Source organism: Corapipo altera, unplaced genomic scaffold, assembly GCF_003945725.1.
Source record: "Corapipo altera isolate COAL_440 unplaced genomic scaffold, ASM394572v1 23b, whole genome shotgun sequence".
NCBI classification, from domain to species: domain Eukaryota; kingdom Metazoa; phylum Chordata; class Aves; order Passeriformes; family Pipridae; genus Corapipo; species Corapipo altera.
In genome coordinates, this window is record NW_020884885.1 from 6,784,606 (window position 1) to 6,798,718 (window position 14,113).

The 14,113-nt window shown below is 40.2% G+C and overlaps 2 protein-coding genes across 2 annotated transcripts; one reads left to right on the top strand and one right to left on the bottom strand.

The window, feature by feature from the left end:
- Positions 1–1,805: 1,805 nt before the first annotated feature.
- HAUS2 (HAUS augmin like complex subunit 2) lies at positions 1,806–6,504 on the bottom strand. Its single transcript, XM_027641833.1, has 6 exons — positions 6,211–6,504; positions 5,902–5,994; positions 4,209–4,278; positions 3,259–3,391; positions 2,486–2,594; positions 1,806–2,348 (listed from the first exon to the last, which is right to left on the bottom strand). The coding sequence occupies exons 1-6, from the start codon at positions 6,481–6,483 to the stop codon at positions 2,199–2,201; spliced, it is 828 nt and encodes a 275-aa protein (XP_027497634.1). The 5' UTR covers positions 6,484–6,504; the 3' UTR covers positions 1,806–2,198.
- Positions 6,505–6,515: 11 nt separating this feature from the next.
- On the top strand, positions 6,516–11,970 carry LRRC57 (leucine rich repeat containing 57). The gene is made up of 6 exons (XM_027641830.1): positions 6,516–6,626; positions 7,313–7,487; positions 8,653–8,788; positions 9,505–9,773; positions 10,222–10,407; positions 11,052–11,970. Exons 2-6 carry the CDS (start codon positions 7,404–7,406, stop codon positions 11,091–11,093), a joined length of 717 nt encoding a protein of 238 aa, XP_027497631.1. The 5' UTR covers positions 6,516–6,626; positions 7,313–7,403; the 3' UTR covers positions 11,094–11,970.
- Positions 11,971–14,113: the final 2,143 nt, after the last annotated feature.

Here is a 14,113-nt window from a genome sequence, read left to right on the forward strand (position 1 = left end):
GTTTTACAGTCCTCTACTGGTTTTACATTTAAACAACTTGTTTGAATTGCCTTTCAACTGAACTATTTTTTTTTGGACTTTAAGTATAATTCTTTTCATGAGACAATTTGCCTTAAGCTCCAGAAATGTTAAACCTAAATGAAAAAGGTACCACAATTCAGAAACCTTCCAGAGTGAGTATGGGATAGATCCTTTGGACCTGGCACTTCATTCATGACTCACCCCAGAGATGCTAAAATGAATATCTACAAGCTGTGAATCACTGTATACTTCAATAGATTTATCCCTTTAAATCATACTGAAGAATTAATTGGTACATCAATGGCAAATGGCAATTAGCTAAACTCTACCAACTCCACAATCAACTCTTCAGTAACAGACATAGTAAAAAAAGAAAATATGCTTAACTCTTTGGGATATGGCAAAAACATGTATTTCAAGGAATTATGATGAACAAACTAACTAAAAGTTTTCACTGTACTCTAAAATTATTAAATTACAACAGCTTTAATTTGCCTGACCCAAATCATCACTGTAAGACAATGAGAGAGGCTAAGCCTCTGACAGAGGTACAGGACACTGATTTACACAAACACAGAAAAGACCTCTGAGATCATCGAGTCCAACCTATGACCACCTCCCATCCTGAAGAAGTCCACAAGTCTGGATTCTGTTTCTTCCCACTTCACAGAATATGTAAAGCATTTTCAGTAAAAATGTCAGCTTCTCTGCAATTGTGTGGAAGACTTTTGTTTCCTCATCTGAAACAACATTGACATGGGACTTTGTACTCAAATTCTGCAATGATGTATAGCAAGTGTTCACACAAAGACCCCACTGAAGTCTGTGGAGACTCAAACACCAGTTTATATTCTCAGATTCTATTTAGTGACATTCTGCTTGACCTAATCAAAATTGTTTCTATCCTCTTAACTTTTCTCAACAGCAGCACAGAGGAATGTCAGTTATACTTACATAATATGCTAGAGAATTATTAAGTTGGATGCCTTGTCATCACACTCAGCAGAATGATGTAGTCCAAAAGAACAAAATGGGATTCTCAGAAAATTTCAAATATTAAATAGACCAATTGCAAGTAAGTCATAATAGAGGGTGCTCAACAAAGAGCCAAAGATTTCTTTCTTAATTCTACTTTTAAACGCAATAATCAGATAAACTTGTGAAATTTGTGGTACTGAGCCACCTAGTGGTTACTTTCAAAAAGCAAAGGGTTCCTATTTCAGCAACAGAGATCAACAGACTGGATGTACAAAGAATTCAGATAAATGACACAACAGTACAATGGAATACATCTGCACCACTTCCAGTCTGCTCTGTATCCCGAATACAAAACTGGACATCCTCCACAGACAAACAACTATCCTGCTTTATAGATATGTGTATATATATATATGTCCTGCCAGTGACATTTTACCAACCAGTCTTTTCCTCATCTAGAAGTCAGGTTACAAACTGCAACAATCAGTGCTTTTGATAAACTGTTGGTCTTAGCCATGGAATAAAAGTTTTATTCTAAGGGGGACACTGACGTTAAGGCAGGTAACAGAAAAAGAGGATCTGAAGAATATATTTATCACTACCATTGAAGTGTGGTTTGCAAATCGGTCGATCTGTTTTATATCATCAAGTCCATTCCCCGCTTTCCCACAAAACCACATAATAGTAAAAATAAACTGTAACTTGAAACTAATTTAATTTCGTGGTTGGAACTCCTGTGGAAGCATAAGCTTTCGTCTGTAATTTTAATTCATGGGATTTTGCAACAAAATAAAAAGCAAGAAACCGAGTTCTTGAAATCTAGTGCTTTTATTAAAGTGGCATAAAAAATACAATGTTTTATCAAGATTCTTAAAAAAATTAATAAAGACACTAGAGCAAATGCATAAGAAATTATCAAAACAAATTTCCATTGAAGATACAGCCTCCAAGGGAATCCTATCCAGCTACTCCAAAAAGTAATTCCTTAACAGGCTTCTCAATAGCCTGTCTTCCTGTGAGCTACTGCTCACTATCCTTTTTTTCCAGTAAATAGTTGGAGAACTGTTACTTAATAACAGAAATACAACTACCTGCAAAGTCTCTGCTGGATTACAGCACAGCTGTGTTGCAGTTTTCACAGAAGACCATAAGAAGGTAGTTTTTTGAAGGAGGAAATCCTATTTGAGGAAAATGATTTGTTAGGTTAAATATAAGCCAAAGTCCAATTCAGCACGATTGCGTATGCTGTCAGAATACACTTCTTTTTGCAGTTCTCTCCATTTCAGTATTTGCTCTGTCAGCTCCTCCAATTCCATCACGAACACCTCTGTTTTTGTCAAAGCGGTGTCCTAAAGCAGAAAAGGGTTGGATTTAATCTCTATATATCCCGTCAATCTAGCAGGACATAAAAATGACCTAAACAATTAAACAGCATTCCATTCTTAATGCTGGACAAGACAGCAGGCTCAGTTCTTTGGCTACTCACCATATTCTTCATCATATTCGGTACCTGAGGGATGCTTCTTACAGACTGCAAATGGCTTTCAAGCTTCCCAGTGAAAGTCACAGCATCAGTCAACAACTCTACTATACACCTGTAACCAAGAATGAGCCCTCTACTCAAAAGTTGTGCTAAACAATGAGAATTTAATACTTACAAGTTCTTATTTCTATGCCCTGATTTTCTTAGTCCTCTTCTCCAGTTTTATGCACGTTCCCAACCATCTAAATAATTTTTCTGCAATTACACTTATTTTATGACTCTCAGCAACAATTAGGGCAGGAATTACAGAAGTAATATCCACTTCTTCAGTAACTGGGTTAGATTTTTAGACCATAAGAAGGACTATATTTTTAAAACATGCACTATGCATGTCTGGCAATCATTCACACTTATTCTGAGCAAGTGACAGTGGAAGGAAGATACTAAACACTAAAGTAACAATTCCTGCTCTGGAGAAGCTTAATGAATCAAGCATTTAGCACATTTGTTTAAAACAATACATTGCAAGTTGTTCTGTAGTCTTCTGAAGACAACATCAATAACCTAAGTAAATATTCAGAAAAATATGTATCACTACCTTCCTGTGAATTTATCAATGACTAAACTACTAGCTTTTAGCTGAGGTTCTGCTACCATTTTTTATTTATATTCTTAGCAATGGAAAGATGAATGAAAGCACGTGATTTTTACTGCCTAGTAGTTCAAATTAATTTGGACTCACGCAAACAAAGAACAATTATTTTCTGTGTGCCTACTTGTGGAAAGTAGCTTCAATAGGCAGGCTCTCTTGATATCTGGGTTTTATCAACCTCTTTCTGAGAGCCCTCTTCTCTTTCAGTACAGCTTCCAAGTGATTGTTCATATCTTGCAAAATCTCATACTTTTTCCCTATAAAATAAAATTGCAAAGTTGAACCTACTGTCCTGCTAAAACAAGAGCAACATTTCTTCTGGAGAAAGACAGAGAGAGAAAAAACACTGATCTATTGCACTGGACAATTTACACGCAAGAGAGACATTAGTCAGAATGGTGTTTGTTGGAGTGTGTGTGATTTAGTATCAGCATGCACCTCAAAGTCACAATACCTACTTTAAAGAGATACAAATATGTTGTTTTAAATTATCTATAGTTTAAAATAAATTCTATTTGAGATGAAGTCAATTTCTTGAACTATACCATAGCACTGAAGTAATACAACAAATTTCATTAGCCTAGCACAATAGTAGCAAGTTAGAATGTTTTTAAGTATCCATAAAATTATACTGTGAAAAGTGTGAAATAATAAAGAAATGAATACAAATGCTTCCGAAGTGCTAAATTAAAAATGCAAGTAATTTTAGGGGCATACAGATGCAACAGAAATACACTGAGTTTCTGGAAAAGAAGCAGAGCAGCACATGCAGGCCAAGGGTTACTGATGATCTCAGAACTCATGCTCCACTGAAATTGGGGAGCTGAGCACCCCCTCACACTTTTTTGGAGAATGAGTTGCACACAGAGCTTCTACTGAGACAGCAGAAAGTGCAAGTTCAAATAGTATGGAAACACTCTTTAGGTGCTAATAAAACCTGTACCACCTCTAACAAGCTATCCAGAGATGACTGCTGCAGTAACTTCTAGAAATGTGATATACTCAGATGAAATATTAATCTGCTGATTAAGTAATTTAAGACTCTTAGTTTTTCTCTGGTATAACTGCACTTACCTAAGTAAAAAAGGTGAGTAATGTCTGCTGTCTCATTCTCCAACTGCATCATTTCAGTTTTCAGTTTTATCTACAACAATAATAACATCAAATGAAAATTCATTTTAAACATACTTATCCAGATATTGTTGACTCTCTTGGGGTGGAGGAGGAAGTAGAAAGAGAAAAAATGAGAGCATACATGTGAAAGAGAGTGAGCATTTGTATGAGAGGATGTTCCCATGCCCTCTGAAGTGTTTCTACTATTGGTTTCTACTACTATCCCAAGGGCAGGGATATCACCCACTAGACCAAGTTGTTCAGAGCCCCATCCAACCTGGCCTTAAACACTTCCAGGGATGGGGCATTCACAACTTCTCTTGGCAACCTGTTCCAATGCCTCACTATTCTCACAGTAAAGAATTTCTTCCTAATATTTAAATCTAAATCTCTCCTCTTAGTTTAAAGCCATTCTGCCTTGTCCTAGCACTATCTACTCATGTGAAAAAACACTCTCCCTCTTTTTTAAGCCCCCTTTAAGTACTGGAAGGCTGCCAAACAACTCCAGCTCTCTCAGCCTGTCTTCACAGGAGAGGTGCTCCAGCCCTCTGATCATCTTCAACGGCCCTTCCCTGGACTGTCTTTCTTATGCTGATAACCCCAGATTATATGCAGGGACACAGTAGAAAAGGAGGCAAGGACACAAGGACAAAGTAGAAAAGGAGAATCATCTCCCTCAATCTCCTGGGTGCTTTTGATGCAGCCCAGGATGAGGTTGCCTTTCTGGGCTGTGACCCCACACTGTTGGCTCACATCCAGCTCTTCATCCATGAGAAACCCTAAGTCCTTCACCGCAGGGCTGCTTGTGAGGAGCTCATCTCCCAGTCTGTACTCAGGTCTGAGACTGCCCCAACCCAGGTGCAGAAGCTTACACTTGGACCTGGTGAACTTGATGACTTTCCATGGGCCCACTTCTCAAGCCTGTCCAGGCCACTCTGGATATTATCCTGTCCTTCTGTTGTGTCAACCGCACTGCTCAGCTTTGTGTCACCTGCAAACTTGCTGAAGGTGCACTTGATCTCGCTGTCTATGCCATTGATAAAGATATTAAAAAGCATCAGTCCCAAGACAGAGCCTTGAGGAACAGTACTTGTCACCAGCCTTCACCTGCACATAGAGTCATTGACCACAACCTGCTGGCTGTTTTCATCCAGCTAATTCCTTAATCACCCTTCAAATCCATGTCTCTCCTACAAAGCAAGTTTCATAATCTATACAGTGTCTAAAACAACATTATAAAATACAAGTCAACAGCCAATTCAGGCAGTAGGAAATGACTGAGGTTACCTCTTGGTAACCAACAAAATGGTCTAGTTGCCTATAAAGAAATGGATTTCTGTGAATTGAAGTCAGCTACAAATTTTTATTTACTTTTCAGTTTCTTCAGAACACTTCAGGTAACACTTCAGTTAAAGGTGCAGCCTTCTGAGTCTTTCTACTTACAGCAAAAACTTTCGTTTCATACTTTTGTTCTTACCATTACGACAACTCAGTCCACCGAGGAAAAAAGCACCAGCTGTTAAAGAGCTGAACTGTTAAAAAACCCTCAAAACATGAAACATGGCACATGGCAGCCTGATACTTCATTGGGAGCTCTGTACTACCTCCAAGTACTGAAGTGTTGAGTGTACACTGACAACAATAAAGGCTGTACCTCATTGATTTCAGCTTGCATGTTTGCCATTTTTTCCATCTCTGAGAATTTCACAAAGCATGGCGTTTCTCTGCGAGTCAAATCCAATGTCTCCTGTAAAAAGAAAACAGTGGGAAAACACACAGTCGGCAGCAAGAACGTACCAGGCACGTTCTCAATAATGGCTTTTAATGGTTGAAAGTTATTGATGCTCCTGCGCTACGCGATACAGTATGTTTCGCGCGAACAACCCATAGGACACAAGCATTATTTCGCGGCGCTTTTGCCCGCTGCCGACAGCTTGCGCAGCCCCCCGGCCCCGGGTGGTACCTGAGTCACGGCGCCCGCCGCCAGGCACCGCTCCAGCAGCGCGGCCGCCGCCGAGGGCTGCCCGGGCTTCCAGAGCGGGCGGGAGCCGCTCCGCTCCTCATGGCTGCCCACGTCCAGCCCCGAGCTCAGCTCCAGCTTGGGCTCGTCCACCCTGCAGGGGCAGGGCCTGGCGGCCTCCACGGCTGCGAGTGCGCGGCAGCACCTCTCTAGCTCGCCGGGCTTTCCAGTCTCCCGGTGGGACGCCTCCGACACGGAGGGCCCGCCGGCCGCCATGCTGGGCGCGGCAGGAAATTGAACGCGCGTCCGGTTCCGGGCAGCCGGTGGGCGCCGCTGAAGCGGAGGTTCTGGAAGGGCGGAGCGAGGGGCCGTGCGGGGGCTCCGCCGCTGCGGAACGTCTGCGTGCGGAGCCCGGACAGGTGGGTCGGGCCGGGCCGGGCCGGGCCGGGCCTGACTTGGCTGCCGCCGGCTGTCCCCGGCTGCCCCCGACGGGGCTGGAGTCGGGGCCCGAGCAGCCGCGAAGGGGTTGGGGCGGGGGCTGCTGCCGTGGCGCCAGGAGCGCTCCTCTCCTGTCGTGCTCCCCGTGCCGGCTGCTTAAGAGGTGTCCCAGGCTTTATTTCCCATTGCGAACACGGCACTAATCCTCCGGCCTGTGACTCGTGCGTCCTGGGATTAAACCCTGCTGGGGTGACGAAGATGGATGTCGTGTGTCTGCAAACAGGGCCACGGCAGAGGAGTCAGTTCTCTGTGAAATAGAATAAATGTTTCCAAAACCGCAGATAAAACCGTAGTATTGTCGGCAGGCCAGGGCTGGTAAGTTCCGCAGGAATCACGGCCAGTTTTCGTGGAGAATCTCCTTACGGTACAGGGCACTGAAAGAAGAAATGTGCAGCTTTTCCACTTAGTTTTAACTGTGCTTGTTACATCGTTTCCATAGTAAAACTGCTATAATGAAGGCACCTTAAGCTAGGCAAATCTTTTGAGTTGTAGGTTTTAGTTATGCGGGAGTTGAAAATGCAGCAGTGAAATGTTTCAGTGTGTTGAAATGCCTGTAGTGTTGGAGAGAGTGCACATAAAATGACTTCTTACATTTGCTTTATCACAGAGACTTTGGATTGCAGTTCTCTAGCACAGAGTAACAGAAATTGGCTGAGACTGTCACTCGAATGCCGTGTGCTTGACAGAGAATTGCTAGGATGGGCAACAGTGCATTAAAAGCCCACCTGGAGACAGCACAGAAAACTGGTGTGTTTCAGCTGACTGGAAAGGGACTTACTGAGGTAATGTAACAGTAGGGGAAACATGGCTGTTTGTGTGCATGACTGACACTTTTGGAGAGCAATTCCCACCTCATTGTCATAATGCACTGCATACATGTATTTCTCACAAATAGTGATGCAAATTATTTCAAGATTTATTTTCTTTTTTCCTTTTTGCCTGCATTGTCTTTTGACTGAGGATTTATCTGTCAGGGCACTTGTATGCTTATGACCTTGTGTTTTAGAGTGCGTATATGTTCAAGAAGTGTTAGTTATGACGTGGTTTTTTTTAAAAAACGGTTATAAGCTTGAAGGGGAAAATATACATTTTGTAAGCATATTGTTACTTAGAAAGATACTCCACAATTTGTTACATTTAGATACTTAGACTGTATTTAATTGTAGTCATACGAATAGTCTGTTCATTGGGCTGTAAGCATCCTGAGAGTTTATTATATTGGAAATTGTCTTGACTTAGACTCAACTGCAGAAAAACACACCATGTTCTGGAACCATTAGTCAAGCAGCAGGTCACAGGATAGCCAAAATATTGCCATAATTTTCCAAGACTTCTCCAAAGTGTCTTCTTCCACTGTGCTACCTTCTCTCTTTTTCTCTGTCAAACCAAAGGAGAATCAAACCCACTTGCTTATTCACCAGGACTCCTTGATGGTGATTGTCAGGTTTTTATTTTTTTAGCTCAGTTTCAAGGCTCAGTACCAAAGTGATACAGGGTGTAAATAAGAGTAAGGAAAATGCTATACATAGTTATTGAAAAAGGAAAGCAAGTGAAAAATTTCTCAATCTTACTCTGCTAAAATATGTCATTGTTAACTGGCTGTAGGATATTTTAAATGACAGACATGTTTAAGAGAAGCACACAAGAGGACTCAAATGTAAACAAGCTTCCTTCTTCCTTTTTAATTTTAATACTTTGGATGAAAAACTACTCCTCATAGGTATTAGTGTTTTCTTTATATCCTTTTTTACTTCCCCAGATGAAAAAATATTTTTAAAAATATGCATTAAGCAAATTTGCCAATTACACCATAGTGATTGGACATTGCAATGCATATGACAGTATGTAATAGTGATCCAAATTCCAGTTAAAATTTTAAGCTGTATAACTTGAACATTCAAAATTGTATCAACTATTTAAATGCTGTATCTTTTTTCTCCCCCATAGTTTCCTGAAGATCTGCAGAAGCTAACAAGCAACTTAAGGACAATAGATTTGTCGAACAACAAAATAGAACTCTTGCCACCTCTCATTGGAAAATTTTCCTTTTTGAAGAGCCTTGCTCTAAACAACAACAAACTGAGTATGCCTGCTAATTAATATCTGCACAGATTTTTAAAATAATAACCTGTGTTTTCTGATCAGAAACTAAATTTATTAAATTTAACTCTCACAGGATGTAAATTGGGAGGTTAGTCACTTTAACTGAAATTTTTGGAATTCGTGCACAGCATAAAACCCCCAAAACCAGAAACTCTACAAAACTAGTTGCCAACTTAGTTGTCTTATGTTTTACAATGACGCATGAGCACTTAAAATCATAAGGTTTTTGTTCTATGACTTGTCTGATCTGAGGGTTTAACAGTGTCATATGGTTTAGTATTTGCATAGAGAACAGGTAATGAAGATGATGATGATGTAGACAATGTTGCTGACCATTCAGAGGTTGTTACTGCTTCTGTTTGGCAAACATCCAACTTTATGGAAAAATTAGAATGAGGTAAAGAAACTAGGTTTTAATGCATTAATTAGGTATTTTCTGCCTTTTTGAAACAAACATAATTTACAAACCTTTGACTCCATAGTGCAACTGACTGTAGTGCAACTCAGGAGTGCTAAAGGTTATATATGCACCTGTGTAGGCAGAATGAGGGATAAATGGAAAATGCGGAGGAAGTCTGTGAGAAATTACTTTAATAGAGTACTGCTCTCCATGCAGAAGCTTATTTGAATTAAAGAGGTATTAATGTTTACCACTCTTAGTTCAGGTCGTATGTTTGTTCTGTCATTTATTTCTAGATGCTTTACCTGAGGAGTTGTGTAAACTGAAAAAACTGGAAACACTACACTTGAACGGCAACCACTTGAGGCAGTTACCGGCTGCATTTGGACAACTTTCAGCTCTCAAAACCCTGAGCCTTTCTGGAAACCAGCTTCGGACTGTGCCTACGCAACTCTGTGGTCTTCGCCACTTGGATGTGGTAGATCTTTCGAAAAACCAGATCCAAAATGTGCCCGACAGTGTGGGAGAATTGCAGGCTATCGAACTCAATTTGAATCAGAATCAGGTCTGGTAACTGAGATATTACCTAGATTTAGAACATGGTTTATCTTGGACTTAGTACATCCACGGAACATAAGATGAGAGTATCAAAACTTTATAGCTAAAAGACATCTGGACACAACACAAATGAGGGATCATAACTAGAATTTGCGTACCAGTACACCCACGTGCCTGCTTTGATTAACAAATCCTGAATTTAGTCAGGCAGAAAATGATTTGAACAGTTTTTGAGTAGGAGTGTGGTAAATATATGTGTAGGTTGCCTGTCATCATGGAAGAAAAAAAAATTACTTGGATTTTTGATAATTTGTTGCTTATGCATTCTAACTAGTTAATGTAGTTTATATTTACAACATGGTAATTATTCTGTATAAGTCTGAAAAAAGTCACTTTAATGATCATGGATCATTATCATTTTAATCTGATTTCTCTTTTCTGTTTATTTCTACAAGATTTCCCAGATCTCAGTGCAGATATCCCACTGTCCACGCCTCAAAGTCTTGCGTTTAGAAGAAAACTGTCTAGAACTCAGCATGCTTCCTCAGAGTATCCTTAGTGATTCCCAGATCTCACTGCTTGCAGTAGAAGGCAACCTCTTTGAAATCAAGAAACTCAGAGAACTGGAAGGTTATGACAAGGTTTGTGAGTTGTGGTTTTTCTTTTTTGTTGTTTGTTTTTGGGTTTTTTGTTTTGTTTTGGTTTTTTTGTTTGTTTTGTTTTGTTTTGCTTTGTTTTTTTGGTCGGTTGGGGTTTTTTTGTTTTGTGGTTTTTTAACAAGTGAAGTCCTTACCCCCTACCTCCTCAGAATACTAAGCATTTATGCTGGTGAATAAAAGCACAAAATAGTATATTGGTATTGTCACTGGTATTGGATTCACAGCTTATCTCTAAAAAGAATATCAAGAGTTCTTCAAATATTAACTTTCTCGTAGGATTCAGGATTAATGATTTTCATCAGCATCTCTTAAAGAGCAGCTAATGATGACAGGTGTGTGTCTTCACTTTGATAGGTCAAAAAATAACGGATGCTTCATATTTAACATTAGTTCATCTTTAACACTTGAGACTTGACCATTAGTCTGAATTGCAGCAAATGGCATAAATTTTTGGGGAGTTTTTTGTTCATTTGAAATTAAAGCTCTAATGGTTACATCTGGGATATAAAAATATGCTTTAGATGCAGAATGTTTTTGAGTCTGAGTGCAGAAGCTTAGCTGCTTTTAGCAGTAACAAATCCTCTATTAATTTATGAATCTTAGATGGTTTTTGGTTTTTTTTGTAGTACATGGAACGATTTACAGCTACAAAGAAGAAGTTTGCATGATCATTATTCTGACCCAGTATGTTACTAAGAAGAAGAGAGACTAGAAGTACCTGCTCCACTGACTTAAACCAAGACTGATGAAGGAAATGATCAGAGTACTCCTCCTCTAGTAGTCTGATAGAGCCTGTTAAGGCCGCATTGAATAAACTTGAACTAGAGAACATAGGTATTGAACTGATGAACCTGCCCAGGGGCCAGTTTTGATTTTTGTGCCACAATAGCTTTTAACACAGTACGTGTTCTCCTTTGTCACAGCTTGTTCTTTCACAGAGAAAGGGAATGAGCGTTTCAAAGTTGCCAGTTCCCTTTTGTCATGAAGCTGGCTGTTGATTTGTAAGAGGATTATTTCTTCTGGAAACATTTTTCCATGATAGCACATGGAAGTTCTACCACCAAAGCATTGTATGTCTTGCAGTAAGCACTATTCTACAGAGAAGAACTTCTATAGGCAAGGTTTTAATTTATAACCTGTATGATTTTTTCTATGAAGCACAAGTAGTTGTGGTTAAATGTTTTATTAACAGCTTCCAGTAAACAAATTGTGGTTTGAGCATCCTTCATTCATATTTTATTGTATAGGCTTTCTTTTCCCATAAGCAAGAATTGCACTACAGCCCACTTCTGCTTGAGCTTTATTGAATAAAAACTAGGTTCATCTTCAATGTATTTACTAAAAATGTATATTGCTAGAAAATATAATATCCTTGCACTGACTCCTTGTGTACAGAGCAATGCTGAAAGTTTTAGTCATCAGCTCACTGCTGCTGCCTTACTACCAAAAGCACCTAGAAAGAGGTAAAAATGTGTACAATTATGTAACTTATACTGAAAAGGAAAATGTACTTGTATATTTTAGTAAATTATTTTCAAAAAATCAGTTCATTTGGTGTAACTTCTGCTGTTTTCACTTTAATAAGTAGTATTAAGCTGTCACTGAAAGCCCTCACTTAGGTACTTGGGTCTGTCAGTTGTTGGTAACAGCTACACTTCAACATAACAGCCAAAATTAAGATTAGCAGCAAGTGGTTCTTTTATAAGATACTAAGAGAGGTATCTAGTTCCCTATTTGTAGCTATTCAAAGGATGGATGTGATCCATCACTTAACAGGCAATCAGTTTGTCATGGTTTGAAAATTGCCGCCCCCCGGGAGCCAGGGGGCCTAGAGGTGATTGGGTGCCAGGGCAGTTTCCCCTGGAGGGCCAATCACTGCTTGTTTTGTTCGCTCCTGTGAAAAATCATATATACACAACTGGCGGAAGTTGTTGGCAGTTGGTCTGTCTGTCTGCTGCTGTGTGGGGGTGTGGGTGTGAGAAAGGCCCACGGGTGGCAGGGCCCCCTTTTTTCCCCTCCAGGGGGAAGGGGGGCCCCTGTGGCCCACAACTCTGGCCGAAGCCAGGGTTGAAGGCAGCATTGGAGTGAGTGTGTGTTATGAGGGAAGGACTCACAGCACCTAAAGGTAAGTGGGAGAGAGGAGCCAAGCCCTCTTCCCCCCACCTTTGCAGCTAGACTGCGGAGGGGGCTTCTTCTTTTCCCTCTCACTGTAAAGTAGAGGGGAGGCTCAGCACTGGAGCAGAGCCAAAGTGGACGGGCAGAATGCAGCCCGGTGCCAGGGAGATAACCCCAGGCGAAATTGGAGAGGGACCAGAGAAAGGCCCAGGGGATGTCCTTGCAGTGATTTAAAAAGGAGGACAGCCGAAAACTCGGAGAAGGAATGAACATTCCAGGACGCGTACTGTGATACAGTACAGAACTGAGGTATGAGAGAATCACACAGCAGAGATGGCACAGAACCAAGGAGAAAGGACTCAGAGCTATCTTCTTGGACTTCGTGAGGAAGAAAAGACTTCAGCAAACAGCTGGAGGTTGGTGGGGGGAATGAATCAGGTTCCCTGAACACTCCCATGAGAGAAAGACTGGTTACCTATCAGCCTGAAGGGCTTTTCCTGGACTGAATTGAGAAACTTAAAGGGACTGATAGAAGTGTGTAATATTATATATATAGTTGCTTTTAGCTTGTACAGTATATTTATTTGTGTAAAATAAATGTATATATACTTCCCCTTTTCCCCTATAGAAGCCTCTTGCCTGAAAGTTTCTCTTCGGTGTTGAGATAAAATTGTGAGAAGAGGTAGGGGAAGCCTGGAAATTGGATTTTGGATTTTTGTGGTGGCTCAAACCATCACACAGTTTTCTTTAAGAATCCAATTCCACCGCTTCATGAAAAAAACAACCTACTAGCTTTTCATAAGAAGTAGCTGATGGCAGACAACATTTCTGAGGCTACTTTGTTTTGTAACTAGGGAAGTGCTTTAAGAACACATAATGCAAGGCCCTGTAGAGTCAGAAATCTATTCAGCTTCATAATAATAGATTCCACAGATTATGACAGGCAAAGCCAGTAGCAAATTAAGCCTGTGGGCTTGTTCTAAAATTTACCTCCTTCCACTTGATACCTAAATCCCATGTGAAGTACTAGTTTTTCCTAGAGAGTTGTTATGCACAAGATATGAACAGAACAAAGCCCTTCAGTTACCAAATTTCCCTTTGCATTCACCAGCTCTGACAACTCCAGAGTGGTCTATCATCAATATGTATACACTTGGCAATGTGGTGCTACTCTGCTGTGGTGGCATTTTGGTTTTATTATTTTTTAACAGGAAATATGTGTGCACAGAGATGCTGCTTCTCTCATTTATCTTTTTTTTTCTATTCAACAAAGAGGTATAAGAAGAGATGGTAGAACAGTTGAAAATTATGGAGTTAGCAATGCTATAAAAAAGTCTTACTGCTTTTGGAAGCATTTGAGAAAATAACATTTCTTTTATGTGATCACTAATACATTTAGAAACCTTTCAGTTACTCATTGTTAGGTTCCTTTGCTACTTTGGAGTTATGACAACTATCAGAGCTTTTATAGAGTAAAATGGAGAAAGCACCATGGAAAATACTGATTGGAGCAGAGTCAGTTCTGGATTAACAAAAGTTGTCCCAGAACAGAAGACAACTGTTTCAAGGAAAA

Coding starts and splice junctions, on each gene's coding strand:
- HAUS2 (XM_027641833.1), bottom strand. CDS start 6,483: ATGGCGGCCGGCGGGCCCTCCGTGTCGGAGGCGTCCCACCGGGAGACT. Junction 3,392..4,208: donor TACTCACCTTTTTTACTTAG/GTAAGTGCAGTT, acceptor TTTATTTTATAG/GGAAAAAGTATGAGATTTTG. Junction 2,349..2,485: donor CGAATATGATGAAGAATATG/GTGAGTAGCCAA, acceptor TTTCTGCTTTAG/GACACCGCTTTGACAAAAAC.
- LRRC57 (XM_027641830.1), top strand. CDS start 7,404: ATGGGCAACAGTGCATTAAAAGCCCACCTGGAGACAGCACAGAAAACT. Junction 7,488..8,652: donor CTGGAAAGGGACTTACTGAG/GTAATGTAACAG, acceptor TCTCCCCCATAG/TTTCCTGAAGATCTGCAGAA. Junction 10,408..11,051: donor AACTGGAAGGTTATGACAAG/GTTTGTGAGTTG, acceptor TTTTTTTTGTAG/TACATGGAACGATTTACAGC.